At 42.5% G+C, this 20,784-nt stretch overlaps 2 protein-coding genes across 2 annotated transcripts in view; both read left to right on the top strand.

Annotated features, from left to right (window-relative positions):
* Positions 1-5,468: 5,468 nt before the first annotated feature.
* bin3 (bridging integrator 3) overlaps positions 5,469-20,784 on the top strand; it is a 51,468-nt gene continuing 36,152 nt past the window's right edge. The window contains exons 1-3 of the mRNA XM_015972352.3: positions 5,469-5,596; positions 14,956-15,004; positions 15,610-15,650. Of these exons, the coding sequence (XP_015827838.3) occupies positions 5,589-5,596; positions 14,956-15,004; positions 15,610-15,650 (98 nt within the window). The 5' untranslated portion in view covers positions 5,469-5,588. The remainder of the gene's footprint in view (positions 5,597-14,955; positions 15,005-15,609; positions 15,651-20,784) is intronic.
* LOC129152211 (E3 SUMO-protein ligase ZBED1) lies at positions 15,657-19,489 on the top strand. Its single transcript, XM_054740283.2, has 2 exons — positions 15,657-18,389; positions 19,129-19,489. The coding sequence occupies exons 1-2, from the start codon at positions 17,540-17,542 to the stop codon at positions 19,482-19,484; spliced, it is 1,206 nt and encodes a 401-aa protein (XP_054596258.2). The 5' UTR covers positions 15,657-17,539; the 3' UTR covers positions 19,485-19,489.

Genomic DNA, 20,784 nt, shown 5'->3' with positions numbered 1-20,784 from the left:
GGTCAGATTCAGTAGAGGAAGAGAGTGTGTTCCTCCATGTCTGTTTACATATGACACAACAATTGTGTTGTCTGTGCACACCAGCACATGTTGTCCTCTCAGGTGATGACTGAAGTGTTTCAGGGCCAGAAACACAGTTAACAGTTCCAGAAAGTTTATATGGAACCTTGACTGGGTCGAGGACCATACCCCCTTCATCGCTAAACCCCCATACAGAGCCCCCCAGCCTCTGAGGGAAGCGTCTGTGGTCACCACTATGCGTTCTGACACCCTCCCGAATGGGGAACCCTGGCAGAAAAGCCCTGGTTCTCTCCATGGGAGGAGAGCTACCATGCAGGTTCTGGTGACTGTCAACCTCCGGCAGAGATGACGTGAAGGATGGAGATGATAAGAGCAGACCCAACGCTGGAAATGTCGCATTTTTAACAGTCCGAGAGGCACCATGGCTATGGAGGAAGCCATCATCCCCAGCAGCTGTAGAGCTGTGCGGAGTGTCAGTCTGGCTCCCAGCTGAAAGTGTGTTAAGCAACTGCGTAGCGCGGCTATTCGCTGGCCCGAGAGATACGCTCTGCTTGACCGAGAGCAAATTTCCAGCCTGAGGAAGGAGAAACTCTTACTCGGAACTAGAGAACTCTTTCTGTAGTTCACGGAAAACCCCAGGGCTTGAACGTGTGAAAGTACCTGTGCAGTGGGAGCTTCTGCCTGTGTTCGGGAACTTGCTACTAGAGCCCGGTCGTCTAGGTAAGCGAGGATCCAGATGCTCTCCTCCTTGAGGGGGGCTAGTGCGGCTTCCACACATTTCGAAAAGGTGCGGGGCGCTAGAGCTAACCCAAAAGGCAGAACCATGGACTCGTAGGCCTTCCCTTCGAAAGCAAAGCGCAGGAATCGCCTGTGATCGGGGTGGATTCCCACATGGAAATAAACATCTGTGAGATCGATCGTAGTAAACCATTCTCCAGGACTGACTGTATCCAGTAACTGTTTGAGTGTTAACATTTTGAACCTGTACGTGCGCAGATCCTTGTTTAACACACACAGATCCAAAATAGGGCAAAGTCCGCCCCCCTTTTTCGGGACAACAAAGTAGCGGCTGTACCAACCTTTGTTTGTGTCCTCGACAGGGACCGCTCGAATAGCTCCTTTCAACAGTAGAGTCTGAATTTCCTCTCGTAACATGACCACAGCATCAGTATTTACACATGTCTGCACAACAGACGTAAATATGGGTGGTTTGACCAGGAACTGCAGTCAGTAACCCATGGCAACCATGGGCTCGACCCAGGGGGACACTGCATGCTCGCCAGAGGTGAAGTTTTACTGCGAGGCAACCGCTCAGCACCCTGGTGGGGGAGCTGCTGCCCTCTAGCGGAACAAGAGGCTTTCCGAACATCATGTCTGCCACCGGAGGAAAGCTGCTGTTCTCCAGCAGAGCGGGAGAACAGCAGCTTTTCCTGCTCCCACAGAGGTCGATTGCAGACAGGATTGAATGTGAAAATTGAGCTGTCATTCACCAGCGGAGCGAGTTGACGCAGCTTTATGGGGCCAAATTGAGAAGCATTGTTGACACACATTGCATCCACACATTGTCGAGTGCAAACAGCAGTCTTTATTACATTTGTGTGCATGTTTTTGTGAAGAGTACAACTCTCGCCCCCTGGGGGGCAGTAAACAAAGTTTCTTTGGACTGTGGGGTTGAACCGTAGCTGAACCGATCCGTTTCAACCATGGAAAACTGGGTTTTTGTAGCCCAACAGGGTCCAAACCCCGAACAAGGTGGGTCCCGGGATCAGGGCGACTGAGGTTTCTTCTTGCAGCTCACAAAGCGTTTCTGTGAGTCCCCAGGAGGGCCTTTACTCCAAGCGGAGTGGCGAGAAGGGAAAGACGGGGTCCGAGCTGGCACCGAGCCCTTCGCTGCCGCTGGACAGGCTGTCCTCTGGGGTGGAGGAGAGGCCAGGTTCTTCCTGTCAGACCAAGGTGCCGTGCGCCACCCTTCCCGCCTGGGAATGATGGAGTGTAGCGCCTCAGTCTGTTTCTGCTGGGCCTCGAACTTCGTCTGAATAGCGTTGAGGGACTGACCAAACAGACCACTGGGTGAAACAGGCTCGTCCAGGTAGTTAGCCCTGTCCCTGTCGGGGACATCAGAAAGGGTCAGCCACAGGTGCCTCTGAGCCACTACAGTTGAGGCCATTCCTCTTCCCAACAGCAGGGCAAAGCCTTGGGCCGCTCGAAGGATGTAGTCCGATGTGACCCGTATCTTATTGATGAGGGGGGTCAGGGGGCTGTCTGGTGGGACCCTTGCTCCAAGGTCTGCCAGGCAAAGTGCTTGGTAGGTCTGGAGCATGGTGGAAGAGCTAAGAACGCGGGCGTTGGAGGCCTGCGCACGGTAAATCTTCTCCAGTTGTGCAGCTGAGAAGCGGCATGGCTTGGAGGGTAGATTAGTTTGTCCACTAACTCCGTTATTGTAGGTCAGAGCCATGTAAGCCACGAGAGAGGGCTCCATTGGAGGGAGGTTAACCAATCCCGCCATTTCTGCGTTGTCGAGGTCCGAGAACTGACCGTAACCCGGGACTGTGGTGCGGGTGGATAGCGGCTTGGTCCAGGATGCTGTGAGCTCAGCCACAAAATCCGGGTACGGTGGCAGAAAGTTCTTTACCTCTGCTGGTTCCGAGGGGAGGTAAAATCCAGAGAAGCGGGACTTCTTTTGTGCAGGTGGAGGAGCGGGCCAGTCCACTTCTAGCCTCCCCGCTGCCCGCCGGCAGAGCGGGAGAAAAGGAGTGTCATCACGCAGCTCGGAGGTTGAAGTAGCAGCCGGAGCTGAATACTCCACCGCCAAGAGGACCTCCTCGTCCTCGAGCAAGTCCTGACCGTTGGGGCAAATGTCCAAAATGTCTCCTTCATCCTCTGCCAGAGGAGGAAACTGAGAAGCCTCTAGGTCTGGTCCGGTTAAATTGTCCGCCATCTCCATCTGATCTGCCCAGCTAGTAGCGGGGACTGCGATCACTAGGCTGTCCACGTCAGAGCCGGGGGAAGCCGGGGCCAAACGGGAAAGCTTAGGGTCCTGCTGCGAAACTGCAGCATCTCCCAGGAGACGTTGTAGGAGCTTCACGTGCCATTCAAGCGTGGGACGGCAGAGTCTGTGACAGAACTTGCACGCCTCCGGGTCCACAAGCGGTCTCCTGGCGTGGAGAATTCCCAGACAAACCGTGCACGCTTCGTGTAAGTCATTCTCGTGAAGAGAGAATCCACAGCCCTGAGTACAGGGGTGCAAAGTGGCTTTACGTGAAGTGACGTCCGACACGGTGCTCATTGCGAGACACACAGCAGAACGAAGCGGAGAAGCTGAAGAGCCACGAAAGATAGCGCTCGGTGGGCGGGAATGCTAGCCAGAAGGAAGTAGAGTCCAGTCAGCGAGCGGTTAATCTATCTTTCAATAGCGCAGCTAGTTGCCTGATGTGTTCTCAGTGAGGTGAAGAGTAGGGATGGGTACCGAATTCGGTACATTTTAAGGTACCGACCAAATTCCACAGTACCGACCGAGCATCGATTCACTTTATTTGAAACGGTGCCTCATTTCGGTACCCGTCCTTCACAACGAGAACTTGCCTAGACAGCTGCGCATGCGCAAGAGTGTTATGTCATCGGTCGCTGCGAGCAAGTTGTAAACAGAGCAGCTCCGGTAGGTAATTAAATGTTTAAGATAACATTAGCTTGATTTTTTAGCTTCCATTTCACTAATGGTGCATTCGCTTTCTCCTCGGAACTCCGAAATTTTGACTAGAAGAACATGAACGCGCTCTAAAGTTTGGCTTCACTTTACTAAATGCGACGGGTGATTGGGTGAAGATGAAACCAGTGACAACGATTTAAGTGTGAGGCATCATCGTTTAAATCTGCTCCAGCAGTTAAATAAACTGTTTAAGATAACGTTAGCTTGATATGTTAGCTTCCATTGCCACCGTTGTTATCAGCTAATGGTGCGTTCGCTTTCTCCTCGGAAATTCTAACTTCCCAGTAGGAAAAATCAATTGAAAAAGGACGGTAAAAGGAATGAAAATACACAGTAAATTTAGTTCACAGTAAAGATGTTTGCTTCAGTTTAATTATCAACTTATAAAACTACAAGGACGATGTTAAAATACAAACAGTTGTATGTTATTTATCGTGATATACATCAAATATTGTTATATATTGAGAAAAATATATATTTAATTATAAAAGAGAATAAAAAATATTAAACACTCAAAAGTATCGAAAATTGGTACCATTAAGTACCGGTATTGATTCATAGGTACCGGGAATTAGTACCGGATTGATTCAAATGTCAAAGGTACCCATCCCTAGTGAAGAGTGTAAGAACTGAGGAATGACAGTGACGTGGTCGCATATAAGTGGAGGGCGGGGCCTCCACGCAGCGTCACTTTCATTTGCCTTACAGGTGTGATTAAATGTGTCTTCAGCCAGGCCACACAAGGGTGTGATGTCCCATAGTACCTTCGTTGTACCGAGTGAATAATCGACTGAAAGGGAACTGATAGAAAGCTGTGATTGGTCCACCAAAATCGATACAGCGCTTTGACTGGCACGCCACAAGATTGACCAAGGCAGCAGAGGTTCAGATTAGCGTGGCTAGACCAACATGCAGAGCAAAATCACTTTGCTTCTGCTGAAGTTCATCTAGATTTCAAGGCTAACCCCTTATTTCCACCAGACGTGAAAGTGTCACAAAACATACTACATGGCAATTTGCCGTCGCTATAACAGACGGGTTCCATTCCAGTGTTTTTGGTGATGTTTTGGAGAGTCCTCAGAAGCAACTTGACGCTATCAAGTCTATTTTTTAGATGCTACTCTTCCAAAACATGTCAAACTCCACAGTTTAGATCAGTCCAGACAGTTAGTCAAACAGGAAAGCAGTATAAAACATCCTGAAACTTTCAAAATAAAAGGCACATGCAGATAAACATGTAATTTTCCTGTGAAACCCCCATGGGTTATGTAAACAGAACAGAAAAATAACCAAAGACTTTTTTGAATACATACAGCTATCTTACCCCTTTCTTGTTATTGCGTGGACTGTTGAAATCACACGTGGTGTTTCAATTCTCCCATGATTTTGTGACTTTGCGGGACCAGCGTAGCAGCGTAGAACGCTCCTGTTTCACACCTGAAACGCTCGTGGTTGGGAGGGATCTTGTGAGTAAAATGCAGTTGTTACACTACATGCTGTATTTTAGGGTTGCATAAATTATCTCTATGGACCACAAATAGCCCACACACCGCACTTTGGAGATTCCTGTTATATTTGAATGATGAAATGAAACTAAAGAAATCTATGCTTTCAATACATTTTAAACTAACACCATATAAACAAATAACACCACAAAAAGGCACTTACTTTATGAAAACATTCTTTATAAAGAAAAAAAAACATCGCTGTGATATTTGTCGTTTCTGTCTGAACTTCCTGAGAGGAAACGCCAACTCTGATGACTTCCTGTTAGCACGAGCGACTGTGGAGCGGTAGAAAGTGATGGTTCTCGGAAGATAATACAAAAACCAAGTGCAGCCGGAATAAAAGTTCACTCAGAATGAGTTGGTATGTATCTTGGCCTCATCGCTGATGTATTGATTAACAATAAATTATAACCTGTAGTGATTTATTCGAAATTAGAGAGGAAAGGCTTATCAACCGGGCTCCGGCTAGTTCCTGGAAGTGCTAAACAGACAGTACAGTTGAACCGGGGCTAGCTTTTAGCTTTTTCAACCCTGCGTTTTTCAATAAAACATCTTCTAAAGACCCCAGTTCCATGTTTCACTTGGAATATTAGACCAATAAGTTATAACATTTCAGTGATCGTTTCAAAACACGGATTAATTCGCCATCTTAGTTTGTAGAACATTTAAAAGCTATAGCTAATACAGTATATGTTATCTCCCATGACATGTCATAGAAAATCACCCAACAACTGTATGTTAGAAACTTAGAATGTAAGTTACAATCGCTTCATAGCCATTTAAGTGCGAGGTAGTGTGACAATGGCATTTGTTGTGAGCAGTGTCAGTGGTGAAGCCATTTAAAGGGATTTGATCATCAGTCACGAGTAGTCCTTTGTTATTGTTGATCTAATTAATGGAATTAGTCAGTGCAGTAATTTAACTGACTATATTTAGATGCTTATTTAATGTTGGTGGGAGATGTTTTCACCTTCTTTTCACTATTTCACATACACTTGCTGATCAATTTGTTTGAATGTTTTGGTAATCATTCTTCAGCCAAGATGTCTGTGACCTCTACAGATAACTAAGTATAGAAGTGAAACGTATGTGTTTCTAGCTGTATCCTTTTATGTGCGGCATCTCTCCAAGAAAAGTAGTACGTAGGGCAAAAGATTTATTTCCTAGAATTACCAGAGGAAGCTTACAGCAGTTGTTTGCAATGAAAATCAGCCATCTTCATATATTTCTGTGGGTTGTTGAGGTTGATTTGAATGCTTTGAACATATAAATCCTGGGTTACAATCAGAGATTATCATCTTGCTCTTCTGAGTTTCTTTTCATAGTTGGAGGTAGTCTTACTCATTGCTAAGATCACTGGACCACTGCAGCTTGCATTGCATGTTGGAATGTCTCAGTTGGTAAAAATTACAAGATTTCCGTGTTTGCACAGTAACAACCTGGTTCCTGAAAGAAGTTCATGTGGTTGTAAGGCGCTTTTATTTTCAGTCAGCATTTATAGAAATCGCACACATAACACATCTACAGATGTAATCCAGTAAAAGCCACCACATTTCTCCTTTGGAGGCTTCAGTGTCACTGCAGCAAAACAAAACTGATTCTGTTCTGTGAAAATGTACCCCCTTAGACATTTCTTGTTTTTTTTTTTCACATTTAAATGTTTCAGACCAGCAAACAACCTGAGTAAATACAAAATGTAGTTCTTTAATAATGATTTAATTATTAAATAAAGGGAGTAAAGCAATCCAAAACAGCCAGTCCAAATGTGGAAAAATGATTGACCCCTATTATGAATTTAATTATAAATCACATTATTTGGGAAGCTGAGATCAGTTTGGCCACACCCAAACCTGGTAAGTGATAGACCTGTAGAATTAAGAAATCACACTTGTCTGACAACATGAAGTTGGTGGAAATATCTTAAAAAGACACACATTATGCCTCATTCAACAAAATGCAAGAACAAGAGCTTCTTGCCATTAGAACTGAAGCACAGATCACAGGAAAGTTCACGTGGACTGTGAAGGACATCCACATTTTGGAGCTGCTCGTGAAAAAAAAACGCAAGAAGTGTAGCTTCAATCGAGATAAAAACAAGTTTTGTCCAAGCTAAAGGAAGACCATGACAGCGCAGAGACTTCCCCCATACCCCTTTATACCACCATCGCTAAATCGTATGTGAAAATACCTGATTGTGCCACATCACCTCCACAGGTTGACCATTTATTTTCATAGGGCCAGGTTGGTTAGCTTTTCTTTTTTGACAAGTAAAATCATGATTAGTAAACTGCATTTTGTCTGATTTTCAAATGTGTTTGCTGATCTGAAACTTTTAAAGCTGTTTTTACAAAACAATGCCATCAATTAGCCTCAACGCTGAAGCAGCATCAGGGTCTGTTGTCAGCTATTTTATACATCCAGGGTTTTTTCTCTGTGTTACAGCAGCAGCAATGGGGGGGGGATACCGGTACTGGAGCTGAGCGCATCTGACAGAGCGATCAATTATTTTCCTGTTTTTTCCCCTTGCATAGCTCTCTTACTACAGCTGATATTAAACGTGACCGTCTGTCGCTGCCGCAAATGTTCTTGTCTCTCAGCACCTTGGGTGAGTGACAGAGAGTGAGAGAGGCCGATTCTCCAGCAGCAGAACAGGATTTATCAATATATCACAAAGTGGACATGAAAACGCATCTTCTCACCTTTTAGAGAAAAAAACACTGTTTGTGAAAACATGTTGACGTTTTATATTGTCCGACAAAAACACGTCCTCTGTTTCACTCGCTGTGTTTGCCCCTCTCCCGTTGCTAATTAAGCTTGCACCTTTGCTCACCAGTGTTACCTCAGTATTCCGGTCGGTTCCATTGTTGAAAGGCATCTCCCCAACGGCTCCGCTCCGCACAAGCGGCAAAAACGTGCACGCTCAATACAAGTTCGCTCCCACTCTGCTCACACAACAGAACTGTAGCCTCCGTGAGTTAAAACATCTTGTTTTGTGCAAATCAGCACTTGATACTAGACCCAGTTCAGTAGTTAGTTATGTGCACCATCCCTGCTGATGGATCAAGTCAGGTTGCTTGTTGATGTGATTATTTATTTATTCATTTATTTGTTTAGACAGAGCTGAAGTCGGTTCCCTTTTTTTTTTGTTTCAGAGTCAGAAAGGGCAATTCCAACAAATATTTCCACTCCCTGAGCATCTTTTCTCTGTTCTAATTATAAATGTACAATACATAGACTCTTCAAACCTGTACTAAGTTATTTTGCACTAGTAGCACCTTAATGACTTTGGCACCTGAGGCAGCAGTAGCTCAGGAGGGAGTCTGTCTGTCCAGTAATCAGATGGTTCTTTTTTCAAATCCACCTCTTTATATAAAAATCACAAGTGTCTTCACAAGAACATTTAAAAAGAAGAAAAACAATGCAATAAACAAGATATCAACGGAAGGAATTAATAGCTTTTAATGTTTTTATGGTGTGATTTATATGACTATATTGTGAATAATGTGTTGAATCTTGATTTGAAGAAAATCATGAATCGAACTGAAATGGCAATTTCTCCTAGAAAAATCACAGTTCAATCTTTTCCTAAAATCATTCAGCCCTATCAACTGACCAGTGTGTTAGCTTTTCTCTCCAATATCTTTCTCTTTATTCACGAGACACATTATACATCTTGAGAAACATGCATCTCGGACTAAAACTTGCAAATCTTGTGAGTTCCAACAGCACTTGTACAACCAAGCATTGTTGCATGTTTCATGTTAGTTTTTAAATGCTTTTGATCAGATGGACAAGAAAATAAGAAGCAAATGAGGAAAACAGAAAATAACAAAATTTGGGGGGTTAAAGGTTGAATATGTACCAATAAAAAAATGCTATATTTTTAAATAAATAATGCCTCTGCGGGGCGTTTAGAATGTGCAGTATTTGCAAAGCCATATTTTATTCAAAAAATTACTAAATATTTATTTTGACGGGCACAACACTGGGTTTATGTTTACGTCTACCAGCTAAAAGAGGGCACCATTGCAGGTTGCCAGATACTGTAAACAGTCCACTTGGCACAGCGAGGCTAGCACTGTGGAAAATGGCGAATTTGGCCAGTCAAGCAGCTGCTTTTGAGCCAGGAAGATGTTCTAACGTTAAACACTGTTGTAAAATAAACATATTAGAATTTAGTCCTTACCCTGTACGATTCGTCACTGGCATCCCGACGGCTGGAAACCTTGTTCTGTTGTTGCAACCACAACTTCTATGCACTAGATGCCGTTTTGGTGTTTGTGTTCCATATTCAACCTTTAAGTTTAATGTGGTGTTTTCTTACATTTAATAATTTCTAAATTAATTTGTTTATTTGAAACTACTTGGCCTAAAGCTCTACATTGTGGAACATAAACCGACTATTCAGATTTTTCATTCTGCATTTCATAAGTCTTTAGACTTTAAGCTCAATCATGGAAAAATAATGTTGATTGAAACACAGTCAAAATGGCTCCCATGTCATAGTGATGCATTTCTAATCTGACTTTGGGTTTTATTTAGTCATGCATGTATGGCATATAAAGTGTACATTTGGCTTTCTGCAGCATTGACGTAGATTCGTGTTACATGGAATGTAGAACTTAGCATTTAAAGTACTAACAGAATGTATTGTAAACGATTCAATAACATAAAGTGGTCTACATTCATTACTTTTCACTATTCATGAGGCAAGTTCAAACAGAAACAAAGAAAAACAAAGTTTTTCAGTACATTGATGACACGTATGCATATTCACTTACTTTTGAAGGGATTACTCATTCTTCGTGTCATTTTCAAGCAAGATGGCGTCATTTAGTTTAGCTCAACAGTCCATAGCTGGCAAGCAGATCTTTGCCATCATGCACTGCCAACCACAAGGTCAAGAGTGGCGTTCTCTAGGAAAGAAAAGAGTCCCTTATTGTCTCTGCTGACTGATGCATTCCAGCAAGGCTTGCACACTAGGTTTTATGACGTAAGATGTTTGACTTTGGGGTCATCATCAAAACAATTCCACTTCCCAACATCTTCAACTAGTCCTCTGTGCTCCATGGAACATCCAAGGTCAAACGATGCAGTATCTCTCTAATAGCGCTCACATTTGCAGTTTTTGTGAAAAGCCGCTGGTTCTTCCAGTGTGTGCATAATGTGTCCCGAATAGAGAAGACTGTTGCTTCTTTGTTCTTGCTTACGTGGTTGCATGATGGCGGTGACGTGTACCCTGTTACAGCACAGATCAGATACCCGTATAATTGCTAGTCAACTAACATGTTGATAATGATTGCAAATGGGTAAAAGAGCAGGTTGTAATGTATTGATTAGGGTAGGGATTTTCCTGGCTTAAATTGAGGCAGAGGTGGTACCATCCTGACCATGCGCCAGCACATGCATACTTTGTGCATTCAACTACCTCACTTTTTTAAAGGTAAATATTTTTTGTTCTAATCTAAGCTTCTGTTGATTAATTGAATATTCCATTTGACAACGTTTCAAGTGAAACAAAACTGGTTTGCTTCTAAAAAATATGAAATAAAACAACAAAATTATTAAGCTCAAATAACAGACTCTTATTATAAAAGGCTCAATAATATGCATTAGACTGGTGTTTAGTGTCCTTTTTCTCATCTGATGTTTATAGGTAAAAATGTTTTTAAATATTTGACCTACATTTCAGTAACATTTTAGGTTCGTATTAATAACACTCATCTTAGTCAGAATAACACATAAATATATCCAGTAAAATATAATGCATTTCATTAACATGCATTTGTATTGAAAAAGGTATTAACATTTAATTTCTGCTGCTAACATGTATTAGTGGCTTGTCTATTATGTACGGGTTGGCAATAATCCAGTTTAAATTATGTTCAAAGATAGAAGCGTTTCTGAATTATATACTACAATGGCTTGCCGTACATCCTGCTCCTGTGTGTGGGGCAGACTTGTAGCAGTAATGTGACTCGCACCTGCAGCGGTTCTGATCCATAGCGCTGCAGGATGCAGAATAAACAGGATGGTGGTGACTTTTCATCCACTTGTAGAGTTTAGTCTTTCTTAGTTTTACGATCATCATATATTTTTCTGTGCGTCACTTGATCGTGTTAGACTGCTACCCGTTGGCTTTAGCATTAGACAATTTGCGTGTAGCTGAACGTTTGATCCCAAACTTTGGACCAGTTCTGCCTTTGTGCCTTTGCTGGTTCCTTTATTTCCCTCCACTGCATCCAGATTACCCGTGTATTTATGTTGATGAGATTACCACACTGTGCGCCAGTAGAAAGCATTTTTCTTACACATGACTTACTTTTGTCCAATAAAGTTCTGGGGAAAATAGTAATTCAAAGATGTAGCACCAGTGCTACGTTTAAAAATAGACAGATATGCACACAGTTTTTTTTCGTCGCACTGTACAGCCCTGCTCTGATATGGAAGAGCCTGGCAGAAAATCAGGACGTCAATTGCACCAATCATAGACATGTATCAACTAGCAAAAAAAGCAATTTTTAATCTTTTTCTGCAGCAGTTTTAGGGCTTTTCGGTGCACCGCTGCTGATACTGCGCCTCTGCAGCGGCGCAACGCTGCACTGCAGTTAAAATAACATCCATATAGCTGGGGGCAGAGTGAAATCAGGCTGGGGCGGCACAAAAATAGCTGCAGTTGGCCGCCACGCAAATTTGAACGCAGGAAAAACCCTGGATTAGGGCTTGGAAAACAGGCAGTGGCAAAAGTATTTTTGTTTCTCCCCATTTGTTTGTTTGATGATTTGCTGTTTTGGTTTTTTTTTTTGGGGGGGGGGGGGTCCAGTTGGTTCTGTTTAATTTAAGTTTAAAATACTAATATAATAAACCTTGGTGTCTTTGTGTTGCCCCATAAACACATTCAGAAAACTGTCGTCAGACACAAATTTTCTAATAGGTCTTTTATTTAATCAGCAACACAAAAATGTAGTCATCCTTTGATGAAAGCATTATAATTTACTTTGTAACAATTTAGATAAATAGCAAAGGTTGCCACCAATCCTCACTGGAGGTGTCTTTGGCGTGTTACGGCAGTGGCACGTTACGGCAATGGCAAGTTTCTGCGTCAAATAAAATCCATTATAGCCTATGGGTTGATTCACACCGGCAGCTCCGTTGAATTTCAGGATTGGGTCCTAATTTTTGCCCTGACAGGCTTATGAAACGCATCAAGCTCCACAGTTAACATAGGGCTTAACAGGAAATTACACACTATAAGTGTAAAACATTTAGTACATTTCAAGTTAACAGATTATTGTAGTTGTGGTTACTTATGTAAACACTGGGTCTTTACTGGTGACCGAACGGCTTATTTGCTTCCTGCATCTTTTGAGAAGAGCAACAATCCATTTTTCAGCATGAATATCCTGGCAGTAGAGAGTCACAGTAATTTTAATGATGCCACATGTCAGTTTTAAAAAGACAACACCAAAAAAAAAAATGGCCCAACCTGAAATATTTACAATTGTGGAAGTAGATGGCGAGTTTAAAATCTTATCCATTAAAAATATTTTAAAGCATACAACATTAAAGGTATGGAGGAGAATGTTTCTGAATTTCAGGAAATAGTTGCCCTCCCCACGTTTTGAAAAAGTGCACGCTCTGTTTACAAGTAGATGCTGACCTTGCAGCACTTCTAACAGTAATCTGAAATGAATTTCTCCAAATAGCATGCCGAACTTTAGCTTGCCCGTCTAGTAGAAAACCGGCAACAGAGGCATCTGTGGGGAGCCCAACTGTTGCTTTCAATGCATGCCATCGTTGAAGTCTCCTATAAAAAACTCTGGTTCCTTTTTCCCACGTCAGAGGCCTTTCTCTTCTCATCATTACTTTGAAGACACTTTTTCTCTAGCGACTCTGTCATTTTCAAAATAGCCCGGAGAGATCGGCAAGAATAAATGCATATCGCTCTACACATAAACAGAATGCGCAGGAAGTGAAAGCTAACTCAGGAGCGAGCACGTACGATGACGGCCTGGCGTGAAAGCTTCGTCAGAATGGTGACAGCTATGCGGACCAATGATCTACCCAGAATAAAAAGATCCTCCGATAGACTTTTAAGTCTCTAGTAATCTTGTGATCTCGCGAGTCCAACTACACAAACCACAGCTGAGCCGCTCCACGTCCAACCTGCTCCCAGAGTGAATTGAAGGGCCACGGAGCTCGCAAGTAACATGCGCTGCTGCCGTAATGCGCTGCAGATGTTAACTATAGTTTCTTACAGAATTTTACTTTTAACAAACACTATGTTTCTAGAAGATTCTCACTAATGAGAATGACATTTTACAAATATGCAGGAGAACATTTCACAACAAGCTTAAAACACTGTCTGGACTGGTTCTTATGATTTACCTTTAAACCTAATAACTAGTTCCTAAGCACAAAACTCGTTTTCATAGGTTTGAAAGTGTCTCACAGAGCTTAGCTGGTTTTCCCATAATGCTATCAATCACATAGCTAAAGCTGATTTTTCAAGGTTCATTGTAGCCGTAGGAGGCTTGTTCGTCACTAGTTTCGGGACAACACCATTTGATCTCCCGCCAAGTTTACACTCAGCTCTTTAGGAAGTGGTGGAACCAGGGAACCTCTTACAAGTTCCACTGACAGCTACACCTGAGTGTCAGGATAATGTCATTGTGTATTTCCAGGCTATTAGTGAAAGGTGAGTCACGCCATGCTGTAATAATAATAATAGTAATCTCTGCTGTTATTTTCCATGCTGGCTCTTCCAAGCTATGACATCACAAGTGAATCAACTTTCTTTAGCTGGAAAACAATAAGTTTTACATAACTAACGGCACATTTTCAAACCATGACTTGAAGTAAGGTGTGGTAGGAAGAAAACCACCATGAGAACCAGTGAAATATGTATTTTCTTTCTTGTTTTTTTTTAACAAGGTTGTGGTTATTTGACCTTATTGAGTTTTATGATTGAGCTGTCATCAAAAAGATCTTTGCCACACTTGGGTAACATTCCCCGATTGCACAATGAGACCCTACATCTCGCTCTCACTTTTCCATCTCATTAGTCTACACACCTTCCTTTTGACGCAGCTGCTGTCTCACCACACCTTTCAGCAGCAACTGTCCATCATCAGGCTTAGATTTCAAACCGTTAGTGCTACAACAAGCTGCAGTCGGTGGCATTTTTGAGGCTGACTTGTGGATTTTTTTTACACTCTGACTCCCTGCATGAACATATTTAGGAATAGGCAAGGTTTTGAAACAGCTTGTGACATATTTTATTGTTGTTAGTAGTCCCAGTACATGCAGGCTCCTATCTGACATTTTGCAAAAGGCTTACCATTTTTCCTGATAAACAATAGAGCATCTGTATTTGATTGTCAGCTGTGGTCATGCAGGAAAACCACACATTAAAGAGGGTCCAACCACTGCTGTTGGCAGATATCCGTTTGCGATGGATGGCAGATGTGATCGGTGATGACATGATGTTAATGTACATGGCACTGACTGCAAATTTGAGAGGAGCAGAGGTTAACAGCCCCCCTACTGTCTGTGTACCGGTCTAAAAGAGGTGCTTATGCTCTCTGAGACTAGAGCTGACTTTTGTCGAAGCATCATTCAGCTGATGACAATCTACACATTCAGAAATCTCACCTTTTAGGTGGTTGTTTTCCACTTTCTTATGTCTGTCACCTCTCATCACTCTTTTTGTCTTTCCAGGATCCCATTCAAGATTGGACAACCGAAAAAACAGATCGTCTCTAAAACTGTAAGTCACCTTTGAACTTAAAAAGTTTTAGATGAATAAACCCAAAATTGGTCTTTATTTTGAAAGAATAGCTGTTTGTAGTTGTCATGCATAGAAGTGGACACACATGACAGTGGTGTGTATTCGTGGATCCTAATTTGTTAGAGCGACTTCGGGGGCAGCGGTGATTACCTTGAAGTGACGGTGAGTAGGTGTTTCCCTTGCTGGCAAAAACCACTTCCACTGTAATGGGTCTGTGGCCCAGCAGTGTCTGTTAGCTGGGTTTCCAGCTTCCTGTGCCATCCTAAGCAAAAACCATGGAGTGGGTTATGTGCAGTCCAGTCAGATGGTCCACTTGTGACTTTGTGTCAACTGTTTCTTGGATTGCTTTTGCTGCTGTGTTTAAACTCAGAAGCCCACAGAACCACAGGACAGGAAACTTAGAGGGCCTTGTAACTTGTTTAACATGTTCTTCGGGGATGAGAGACGGGCTATCATAAGGTCGTATGCCACATAAGATGGCTCGTTTGTTGTTGGTTTTACAAACAAGTAATTACTACCAGTCCCTGTATTAAATTCCTTCATGCTGCTGTTACTCATCTTTTTTTCTCCTCGTCTTTCTTTAGGTCGAGAGAGACTTTGAGCGTGAATATGAGAAACTTCAAAAGTAAGTTTTCTCATCGAATGACTGTTTATTATAGATACTGGCCAGGCTTTGCATCAGAATTGTTTAAATTCAGTGTAGCTACACTTTGTTCAACTTTGTGGTCCCATTGGTGTAATGTGTTCTTTTTGGGTGGTGCAAAACATCTGAGCCATATGTCAGAGCCCCAAACACACTTCCAACTAGGGTTGTCACGGTAACCGGTATAGCGGTAAACCCCGGTAAAAAAGTTGACAATAAAAATAACCGTCCAGTTTTTAAAAAAACTATATTATCTCGGTGGGTTTACCGTGGCCGCGGTTTCGGCGCGATGACCCTTACCAGCCACCGTCGCTTCAGCTGAAGTTCCCGCGGCGCGCACACGCACTTTTTAGTTTGCAACGGCACCAAAACTTTGAAGCTGAAATAATGGCCGAAGGAGGAGACGGCAGCGCCCAGGACATCCATCCGCCCTCAAAGAAGACTAAATCGGAAGTATGGGCATATTTGGGATTTCTGAAAAATGCTGAGGGACAGTTAATAGAAGACTGCTATCCCGTTTGCAGAACGTGCAGGAAACAAGTGTCTGCAAAAGGCAGCAACACTTCGAATCTAATGGCACATCTGTGTGACGATCACCCACGTCTCTACAGCCAGTGCAAGGTAAGTTAAGATTAGCATTTTAGCTTAAATGCATGACGTGAGGACTTTTGGTTGAGGGAGAATGCAACGAGTCACTATATACTGCAGCCGCAGCGTCCTCTGCCAGCATTTAAACCGTGTCACGGACACCCTGTTGCTGGATGAAGCATCTTATTTGTTGATGATGAAGAGAAATATACAATTAGTTCCTTGTCATTGATTTGTTTACTTATTCAATGCCATTTATACTTGAACATTTGGATTTGATTACATAGTGTAGTAGTTATTTTAGTAATTTGTTTAAAGTGGCTATTTGTTTTAAATACATATTTTTTAAGGTTGACTTGTACAGTGCTCAAGTCAAGTGTGGACTGGAGTTTTAGATTTTCATTTTGATAATGAAGAAAACAAGTATATGAGAAAACAAGTGGTGTTTCTTTGATTTGTTTACATATTGTTTATGTTTTGAATGTTTGGATTTGTATAATTTAAACCTGCACTGACTACTGTAACATGTTCCAGAAAAATAAGCTATTTGTTCCTTTACTTGTGAAAAGTTGCACTTTTGCTAAGGCTTTGTGTTATTTTAGGTTTAATAAACACTGTTAAACATTTTCAAAACTATTTCAGTTTGTGTAGAACAGGACTATCAATGCTTTCTGAACATATGCAACACCGTTTAAAAAATACCGCGATAATACCGAAAACCGTGATAATTTTGGTCACAATAACCGTGAGGTTAAATTTTCATACCGTGACAACCCTACTTCCAACTACCGTAGCAACTTAGAAAACAGTGGTTTTTTGAAGAGGACAATGGCAAACGGAACGGGCAGCACTTCGTCACAGATCTGCAGTGATCATTTTGAGTATGGGGCAACAGTGGCAGATGAGTTGTGTCCATCCCATAATCATAAGGTTGCATGTCTGAGCCCTGGTCAGTTGGTCACTGCCATTGTGTCCTTAGGCAAGGCACTTCACCCACATTGCCCGCCAGTGGTGGTCGGAGGGACTGGTGGCAGCAGTGTACAGCAGCCTTGGCTCTGTTGGTGAGCCCCACAGCAGCAGTTGTAGTTTATCACCACCAGTAGGGCTGGGCGAAAAATCGATCAAATGAATTAATTCGAATTATTTTTTGCGGGCGATTCATAAAGTAAGTAAATCGAGTTTTTTGTAATGGCGCTTTTTGGCCCTCCGGAGGTCCCGTAGCATCAGGTTCCTCACCCACGAGCGAGCGATAACACACAAAACAACAGACAGCAAGCGACCACATGGCGACCGGTGAAGGCGGTGAGAGTGGGAAGTTTGTTCCGAAGAAAGGGATAAAATCATCTGTTGTTTGGAACTGGTATGGGTTTGCTGCAACAGACATAAAACAAGAGACCCCACGCTGCAACCTTTGTCTAAAACCCGTCGCAGTCAAAGGCAGCAGCACCACTAACTTGTTTCAACACCTTAAACAGAGGCATCAAGCCGAACACGAAAAATGCCAGTCTCTCCGAGACGAACAGAGCCGCAGTGACCAAGAACCAGTGGCTAAAAAACAGCTAACCGTAGCCGAATCGTTCGCACAGGGGACCGCATATGACAAGAAAGGGGCCCGGTGGACTACAATCACCGACGCGGTCGCTTTGTACATAGCAAAAGACATGGTACCCATATATACCGTGGAGAAGACGGGGTTTATAAATTTGATGAAAACATTGGATCCCAGGTATGAGCTACCCAGCCGAAAGTATTTCAGTGAAGTAGTCTTGCCGCAGCTGTACAGAAACACACGCAAAAAGGTTGGCAGAGAACTGGAGGAGCTGTCCTTTTTTTCGGCAACAACCGACATGTGGAGCAGTCGAACAATGCAGCCTTATATGAGTTTAACGGTGCATTTCATTAACAACGTGTGGGATTTACGTAGTATTTCCCTCCAAACGTCATACTTTCCCGAGGACCACACCGGTGAACTTATCGCCAAAGGACTGAGAGACGCTCTTGACTGCTGGAACCTGTCTGAGAATCGTCTATCCTGCATGACGACTGACAGCGGGACCAACGTGATTAAAGCCCTGAAAGTGAACGGATGGCCAAACCTCCAGTGCTTTGGACACAAACTACACAACGCTATCGGTAAGTCTGACAATAAGTAAAATAAAATATTACATTTCGACAGAGCACATCAAACCACAGCCAAGCTGGATGACGCTCGTCTTTCACTACTGTAGCAATGGAACTTGCAATATTGTTTGTGTTCCGCCCAGAGGTTTTAGAGTGTGACACTGCAGGAGCGGCAGGTAAACATAAATGCTACCAGTTTGACACTGGAAAGTTGAATAAAGATTTCCTGTTGAGAGGGTAAAGTTCAAAGTTCAGTTTGGAAATGATTGTCATTAAATTGAAATTGAGTTTTGTATTTTGAAAATGGATGAATTTGGTTTAAAAATGTATTTTATTCTACTGCAAATTGAGCCTCCAAACGCTCACTTTCACCCCCCTCCCCTCAGGTTCAGTTTAGCTTATTTAAATTTGCTTCTGAAACTGAAAATTGTATTTCAACCTGGAGTAATTCAAATTCAGTTACTAATGGCACATAATTCTGCTCATATTAATCGTGTCCTTTTGAATACTCTTTCTTCTAAATATGTTAATATTATTTGTGCTTATTTATCACTGTGCTGCTGCAAAGTTCTGCCCATGGATTAAAAAATAAAAATAATATACACCAAACATATATTCAGTGTAACAACTGCAGGAGTTACTGTGTTCATACATAAGACATACAGAAGAAATCATTTTTAGGTGGATGTAGTTGTTTATTCAAGTCCCCAATAGTGATGTATGTCTTTGTGTTTTATTCTTTATCGTACAGAGAATGGTGTTAAGGATCCCCGCATAGACCGAGCCATTGGAGTTTGCAAGAAGATAGTTGCTGCTTTTTCCTACAGTTGGAAGAAAAGAAGAGAGCTGGGTTTAGCTCAGTCAGAGCTGGGCCTCCCCCCTCATCAGCTTATAGTAGAATCTCCAACCAGGTGGGGCTCCCGCCAAAAGATGATCGAACGATTCCTGGAACAGGAGAAGGCTATTGCCCGTGTCCTGGGGTCTGAAGTTAAAAGCCGCCATCTCGTGCCCTCTTGGCAAGACATCGAGGTTTTGGAGTCAGTAAACAAGGCAGTTAAAGCACTCCCAAGATTTTACAGATGCTTTATCAGGGGAAATGTATGTTAGTGTCTCATACATCAAGCCTGTTATCCATCTGTTCAAAACAAGTCTTTTGCAGCCTGAGGACAACGACACAGAGCTTACCAAAACAATCAAAAGCAACATACTGGGATACCTTGTTAACAAATACAGCAATCCTGTCAAAGATGAACTGCTGGACATGGCCTCTCTGATGGATCCAAGATTCCGGACATCCTACATCGACCCAGACAAGGTGGAGCAAATCAAAAGAAGAGCTGTCAGTGAACTTCTGTCTTTCCCCACTGACAAAAGCACACCACAGCCTGGTCCAGTTGTGCAGGTGGACCAAGAGGCAAGGCCTCAGCCAAATCCCAAGAGGAAAAAGACCTTAGCAACTTTCTTCAAGAAGAGTGTGCCAACCCCTGGCCCTGACCAGTCGGAAGAGGCTAAAATAGAGACTGAACTTGCAACTTATCTGCTTATGCCAGAGGTAGATCCTGACACTGATCCACTGCAATGGTGGAAGAGCAACAAATCAAACTTCTCAAGGCTCAGTCACCTGGCCAAGAAATACCTCAGTATCCCTGCAAAAAGTGCCCCATCTGAGAGGCTATTCAGTGTGGCAGGGGGAGTTGTCACATGCAGCCGAGCTTGCCTCAAGCCAGAGGCAGTGGACAGGCTGATTTTCCTTGCCAAAAATGTGTAAATGTTATTGACTGAAAACTTAAGCACAAATCTCATGTTCAGCAGCTCAACCAAAATGTGATTTTTCTCTCCGGTTTCTACATTCAGGGACACAAATCGTTTGTTAAAGTTATTTTTTTTAACCAAAGTTGGCACTTTATCAGTTTCAGTTGGAGTTGACTATTATTTATTTTGCAATTTTTGTACTCTAAATTTTTGTTTACATTAGTAGTTTACCCAAGAAAGAAGTTTTGCACTTATGTTTTTATTTAAAATTATATGCAAAGTAAATCATTTACCGTAAATGCAAGTTAAAGACAGCTAATTTTTTTTCTGTTTTTGGATTGAAAAGTAAGATACATTTATCCCTGTTAGTTGTCGCACTGTTTGGGTTGGTTTAGTTTTACCTGTATTTGAATGTATTGTTAATGTTTGAGTAAATGGTGTTACTCTAATGGGAATGTTTGTCTCATTTCAGTCTAGACAACAGAGTATGACTCAAAATACACCTGGCACTTTGATTCCAAGAGGGTTTTCAGTTATTCACTATTCATCCCTGAAGAGCATTACACATTTTGCTTTTGATTAAATAAAATCAAAAGTAGCTTCAAGTGGTCTGCTGTTTGTACTTCTTGGTGTCCTTTTCTGTGTGTGTGTGGGG

This window comes from Nothobranchius furzeri, chromosome 17 (genome assembly GCF_043380555.1).
Source record: "Nothobranchius furzeri strain GRZ-AD chromosome 17, NfurGRZ-RIMD1, whole genome shotgun sequence".
Taxonomy (NCBI): domain Eukaryota; kingdom Metazoa; phylum Chordata; class Actinopteri; order Cyprinodontiformes; family Nothobranchiidae; genus Nothobranchius; species Nothobranchius furzeri.
Note: the sequence above shows the minus strand (reverse complement) of the source record. Positions and strands in the feature narration are given on the sequence as shown.

Excerpts from the sequence above, each read along its gene's own strand:
- LOC129152211 (XM_054740283.2), top strand. The coding sequence starts at position 17,540 with ATGGCGACCGGTGAAGGCGGTGAGAGTGGGAAGTTTGTTCCGAAGAAA. Across the intron at positions 18,390-19,128 it reads CAAACTACACAACGCTATCG|AGAATGGTGTTAAGGATCCC; the intron begins GTAAGTCTGACA and ends TTTATCGTACAG.